Source organism: Mastomys coucha, unplaced genomic scaffold, assembly GCF_008632895.1.
Source record: "Mastomys coucha isolate ucsf_1 unplaced genomic scaffold, UCSF_Mcou_1 pScaffold21, whole genome shotgun sequence".
NCBI lineage: Eukaryota > Metazoa > Chordata > Mammalia > Rodentia > Muridae > Mastomys > Mastomys coucha.
In genome coordinates this window covers 129,368,918-129,375,049 of record NW_022196904.1, presented here as the reverse complement: position 1 = coordinate 129,375,049, position 6,132 = coordinate 129,368,918, and the positions used below count along the sequence as shown (strand labels likewise).

General features: G+C 47.6%; 1 protein-coding gene across 1 annotated transcript; it reads left to right on the top strand.

The window, feature by feature from the left end:
• Positions 1–945: 945 nt before the first annotated feature.
• On the top strand, positions 946–2,016 carry LOC116100952 (olfactory receptor 226-like). The gene has a single exon (XM_031384650.1). It carries the CDS (start codon positions 1,006–1,008, stop codon positions 1,939–1,941), a length of 936 nt encoding a protein of 311 aa, XP_031240510.1. The 5' UTR covers positions 946–1,005; the 3' UTR covers positions 1,942–2,016.
• Positions 2,017–6,132: the final 4,116 nt, after the last annotated feature.

Sequence of the window (6,132 nt, the reverse complement as noted above, 5' to 3'; positions counted from 1 at the left end):
TCCTTGGAAAACACAAGGGGAAAAATGAATTCTGGCTCACCAGTATCTGGGCCATGTTAGGACATCAATGTGGAGGTGAAGTCAGATGGAATCACATCCCTGTAACCCCAGTACTCAGGAGACTGATGCCGAAGATACTGAGTTTGCTGTCCGCCTCGGCTACAGGGGAAGAAGAGAAAGGGAAAGGAGGAGGAAGGAAAGGAGACATCATTATAATGTAGAGTGAGCCATCTCCCCTCTGCAACCCTCTGCTCTGTTCCCTCCTCCATTTGGTGGCCTTGTGACTAGTGGAGGCATGGCTTTTCATTCTGACCTTCCTGGGGCATGAGGGATCCCCTGGCCACAGGAAAAGGAATGAATCCACCAAGGTACCTGAATCTTCAGACAGGATAGCAGACAAAAGCCAGGCCCTATGGCCTCTGAGCAGTCCATGAGATCAAGCAAGGTTTTCTGGAACTGTATGTGTGTATGTCACTTGGTATGAGCACGTGTGTACTTGTATGTATGTGTGTGTGTGTGTGCACATACCTGGTATGTGTGTGTGTGTGTGTGTGTGTGTGTGTGTGTGTGTGTAGCTGGAAAGCATGTACCTGTGTATTGGGTCAAGGAGGGTTACACATATTCACAAATGTGTAAGAGGGATGTTCCTGCTCATGCTGATGTTTGGAGACCCCAGGGCCATTGCTCAGGTGTTAGCTCTTGGTAGATGTGGAAGTGAGTTTCAAGATGGAAATAAAGAGTAAGTACTGTGATCCTGAAAGTGCACAGTGAGAATTCTCTCTGACCGATCCCTGCAAACAAGGCTGATAAACCCTGGGAGCTCCAGCAGAGAAATCCCTTGGTCCTGGGACAGTGTGGTAGCACTTGCCTTTGAGACTCCAGCAGGGCTTACAGAGCCTCCAACAGATCTGACTAATAAAACAGTGGCTGGGGCCCATCACACGAGGCACTTGAGGACACTTGTTCCAGGGTGCTCAGAAGTGGCCTCACCAGCTAGAAGGGGCCATGAGCAACCACAATAGCACCTTGGTGACAGAATTCATTCTTCTGGGTTTCCCAGAGCTGTGCCACTTACAAGGGCTGCTCTCTGGGTTATTCCTCATTATCTATGTAGTGACTGTCCTAGAGAACTTGGTCATCGTGGGCACCATCAGTGCTAGCCGGCAGCTACACACACCCATGTACTTCTTCCTGGCCAACCTGTCTGTGCTAGAGACCCTCTACACGACAGTCACAGTGCCCAAGCTGCTTGCTGGCCTCCTAGCAGGGGCAAAAGCCATCTCCTTCTCAGGGTGCCTCACCCAGCTGTTCCTCTTTCTTTCACTGGGCTCCTCTGAGTGTTTCTTACTGTCCACCATGGCTTGTGACCGGTACCTGGCCATCTGCCGCCCACTGCACTACCCAGCCATCATGGATTCAAAGCTGTGCCTGCATCTAGCTCTCAGTGCCTGGCTTGGGGGCTTCTTGGCCTCCTTTGTGTCCACAGCTCTCATCTCCCGCCTCAGGTTCTGTGGCCCCAATGCCCTAAACCACTTCTTCTGCGACATCTCGCCCCTGTTGCAACTGTCCTGCACAGACACTGCTGCCATTGAAATGCTGGACTTTGTGGCAGCTCTAGCAGTCCTTGCGACCTCTCTGATAGTGACCTCAGTCTCTTATGCCCACATCATTGCCACTGTCCTGAGGATTCCAGGAGGGGCAGGCCGCAGGAAGGCCTTCTCCACCTGTGCCTCTCACTTGGTGGTGGTCTTAATCTTCTACACCACCACCACTTTCATGTATGCCCGGCCTCATGCCATAAGCTCCTTCGACCTCAACAAGCTGGTGTCTGTGATTTACTCGGTAGTGACGCCCCTGCTGAACCCTATAATCTACTGCCTGCGGAATCGTGACATCAGAGAGGCACTTACCAAGCTCCTGCAGTCCCTCAGGTTCCCCTGAATGCCAGTTGTTGGATCCTGCTGGAACTGTGGGTCCCTCTGCTCAGCTCACAGAGATAACCCACCAGCCAACAGAGGCTGTGCTCTTCCTCTTCCATGCAGACAAGCCCCTCCTTTCCCCACAAGTTAGAATATCCAAAGGCACATGTGACTATTAGCCAGCACCAAGCAAGCAGAAGAGGTGACCAAAACCTAGAGACTCAAGACTCTACCAGAAAACTCAGCCCCAACCCAGGGATGGCTGCTCTTGTTAGCAACCCAGGCAGGCTCTTTGTCCTAAAATTTTCCAGTAGAAATCCCCAGGAAGCTCCTGGTCTACCACCACTTCCCTCCTCACCAAGGATCTGCACTTTACGCCCTTTCCCCGACCAGCCTTGTATGCCCCACTTCTGAGCCCCTGGGATTGGCCTTCATCCCATGAAATCTCATCTTCTGAGCTTAGACCCTAAGACAGTCAGCTCGGAAGAGAGATCAAGGACTCTGGAGCCAAGTGAAAGGATTCCAGCAAGTCCAGGCAGCACCACTGAGCATGCTCCCGTCTCCCAGAAAACAAGGATGGTTTATTACATCCTCTTGTGTGAAGCTCGGTAGGTCTGATGAGTAACGGACATGCACCTGCCTGCCTTTGCTTTCTTTTGCGCGGCATCAGGACAGAAACAGTAATTGCAAGCATTTCCCTTTCCGGTGGCTGTCATTGTTACCCAGGCCAAGTTCTTTCTTGGCTTTGTGGTTGGCCTTTCCTTCATGACAGCCGCCTAGAATGGTGAGTTTCACTTGTGTCTTTGGAAGCATTTAACAGATACTTCAAATCGGTGCAAATATTTTGTGTTGCTTTTACAGCCTGTGTCTTAATGTTTTTTTTTGTTTGTTTGTTTGTTTTGCCTTGTACTTGTGAAGTTCCATCAAGGTTCATGCATATTTAGGATTGTCTTGTCGCTCACAAATGTAATAACTCTTAAATGTAATCATTAAAAAGCACCCTTCCATCTCTGGCACTGAGGTCTGCCTCAACACTGAAAGCTTGAATTCTGCTTTGGTTTAATACAGCCACGTCATCTTCATTTCGGTGTCTGTGTGATACATACTTTGTTCCTGTGCTGCTCTTTTATCTACTGACTGTAAAAGTGTAGGGCTTTCCTACACCCCCTCCTCGCTCCTAAACAATGAGCTTCGGGCACTCTAGCTGGGCAGATAGGCTCTGATCTAGTCTAACCCGACTCTGCTGTCCTTAGTCTACTTCCTAGCCTACTTCCCAGCCATGTGACCATCTTGGTTTTACCCTGGCCTCCTTCTTCATCTGTGTCCTGATAGCTACTCCCTTTATCCCGGTGCCCACCTGACACCCTTTCTGTGGCTTTCTCTGGGTTCAGAAGTCCTGCCTTTTCCTCTCCTGCCCAGCTATAGGCTGATTGGCTTTTTACTGACCAATTAGAAGATGATGGCAATGTTTGACAAAAAAATGAGTCAGGAAATGCTTCATAATAATGACAATAACAGCCAGGTGTGGTGGTGGCGCACGCCTTTAGTCCCAGCACTTGGGAGGCAAGGCAGGCGGATTTCTGAGTTCGGGGCCAGCCTGGTCTACAGAGTGAGTTCCAGGACAGCTAGGGATATACAGAGAAACCCTGTCTCAAAAAAAAAAAAAAAACAAAAAACAAAAGACAATAACAAAATCTGGTCTGCACCCAGCTCTCTCTGGGTATAGAAGTCAGCATTCAAATACACAGTGCCCAAAACCATCCCACAACCACTGTCTCTCTGCTCCTGACCGGTGATCCAGGCAGGGACTGCACAAACCATGCTTCTGCCACACCAGAAGCTCTGTTGAGAACTCAGCAATCAACCATTTTTGCACTTTGTAGATAACTTGTGTGTCCCCACTTCTATCAGCTTTGAGCTTTTCCTGCCTGGTTTGCAAGTGTCTTCCCTGTATGTCTTTTTGTATCTGCTGCATTTGGAGTCTGCAGTGCTTCCAGGGCTCCTGGCTTACACTGTCATCAATTAGTGAAACATCAGCCATGGCTTTCTCAAATACTGCATCTACCTTAGTCTCCTCTTTGTTTGCTCCAAAACTATGTGTGTGTCAGATCTTCTTACTATAGCCCTTGTTGCCTCACATTCTGAACTATAGATTCCCTTTTCTGGACTTTTTTTCCACAGTCTTCCAGGTTCCCAAGTCTCTCTCCAACTCTGTCTGGGTTTGGGGGGTATTTGGTTTTATTTTGTTCATTCTACAATTTTGTTCTTTTTCTAGGAAATTAAGAAATAAATAAGAGAAGAAAAGAAAAAGAAAATACTCATTTTCTCATAATGATCAATCATCACAGGATGCACTTGTGACCAAATGTGTAGGGTAGTGTCCCCATTCACCAATCAAGGAATTCTGCAGCTAATACAAGGTGGGATCTTCTAACTCAGGTCAATTCTGACAGACTGCTTGGAGTTAGCTCCATTCCCACATGTTTAGCTGAATGCCTGACAGCCTTGTCCAATTCCAAGCCCTGGGAGTTTATCTGTATTTCTCATGAAACAACTACAAATGGGGCTTTACATGATCCCTTACTTAGGTTCGACTAATTTACTAGAGGAGCCCGCTAAACTCTGGGGAGCATTTGTTTCCATGTGCCAGCTTAATTGCTGGAACTACAATGGGACTAGTTAGGCTGCTTAGTCAGGAAGGTACTTGCCTAGCCAACACAAACACATAAGTTTAATCCCCAAAACCCACATTAAAAAAAAAAAAGCATGGTAATACATGCTTGTAATCTCAGTGCCGGGGAGGTAGAGACAGGCACGTGCCTGCAGCTCAGCCAGCCCAGACTACTGAGAAAGCTCTAGGACAGTGAAAGACCCTGTCTCAAAAACAAAACTATGCTAGGTGGTGGTGGCACACGCTTTTAATCCCAGCACTTGGGAGGCAGAGGCAGGCAGATTTCTGAGTTCGAGGCCAGCCTGGTCTACAGAGTGAGTTCCAGGACAGCCAGGGCTACACAGAAAAACCCTGTCTCAAAAAAAAAAAAAAAAAAACTATGACTCCTAAAGAACATCTGAGTTTTTTGTCTGACCTACATACACACACACACACACACACACACACACACACACACACCTACATTCACACACACACGTACACACACACACATGTACCTGCATACACATGTGTACCTGCACACCCATGAACACACACACACAAAGCATAAAAGAATCCTAGGAGATACAGATAAAGAAGCACAGAGGGCGAAGAGTCTGTGAGTCGTGTCCTGGGTCTTCTATCTGCCTCTTACCCAGATGGAACTGTGGCCTTTCTACTGCCATTTGCAGATTCCTAATATCTTTCAGATTTATTGACTTTTATGTGTGTGAGTATTTTGCCTGTATATACATATATCTGTGTGAGTGTTTGATGCCCACAGAGGCCAAAAGAGGGCACCTAGAACTGGAGTTAGAGATGGTTGTGAGTCACCACACCACACAGGTGCTGGAAACTGAAACAGGGTCCTCTGCAGGAGCAGCAGATGCTCTTGGCTGCTGAGCCATCCCTCCAGCCCAAGCCTTAGCATCTTCCTCGGCTTTCTGAAAGTTTTCTTGGGTGTTCTAGGCCTTTCCTTGTCGTCTTCAGAATCTCTTGGATTCTTGTTTGTTTGTTTGTTGTTTTTTGAGACAGGGTTTCTCTGTGTAGCCCTGGCTGTCCTGAAACTCACTTTGTAGACCAGGCTGGCCTCGAACTCAGAAATTAGCCTGTCTCTGCCTCCCAAGTGCTAGGATTAAAGGCATGTACCACCACTGCCCGGCTCTTGGATTCTTTATTAGCTTGATAGTACCATTTTAAAATGCCATTAACAAGGTCATTTAAACAACAGAAATGAATGTTTCACTTTAATTTGTCAGGTAGGGTCCTCCAAGGCCCCTCTTCTTGCCTTAAGCATACCGTGCCTTTGCATGTCAGTTCTTCTCTCTGTGCAGTCTGGCACACAATCTCTTGGATGGTGCTTCTTATGACCCTGTTACTTCTTTAAGGATGCTATTATGAAATGCAGCCACATTCTGAGGTGTTTGGGATTAGGATACATTCAAATGGGGGCAATTCTGCTTCTAAGAAACACCTCTAAAAGACATCCTGGGGAGGGCTGATGAACGCAGAACAGATCTTACTCTTGAGGTGTGTTGGGAACCATGAGAGCCCTGAGATAAA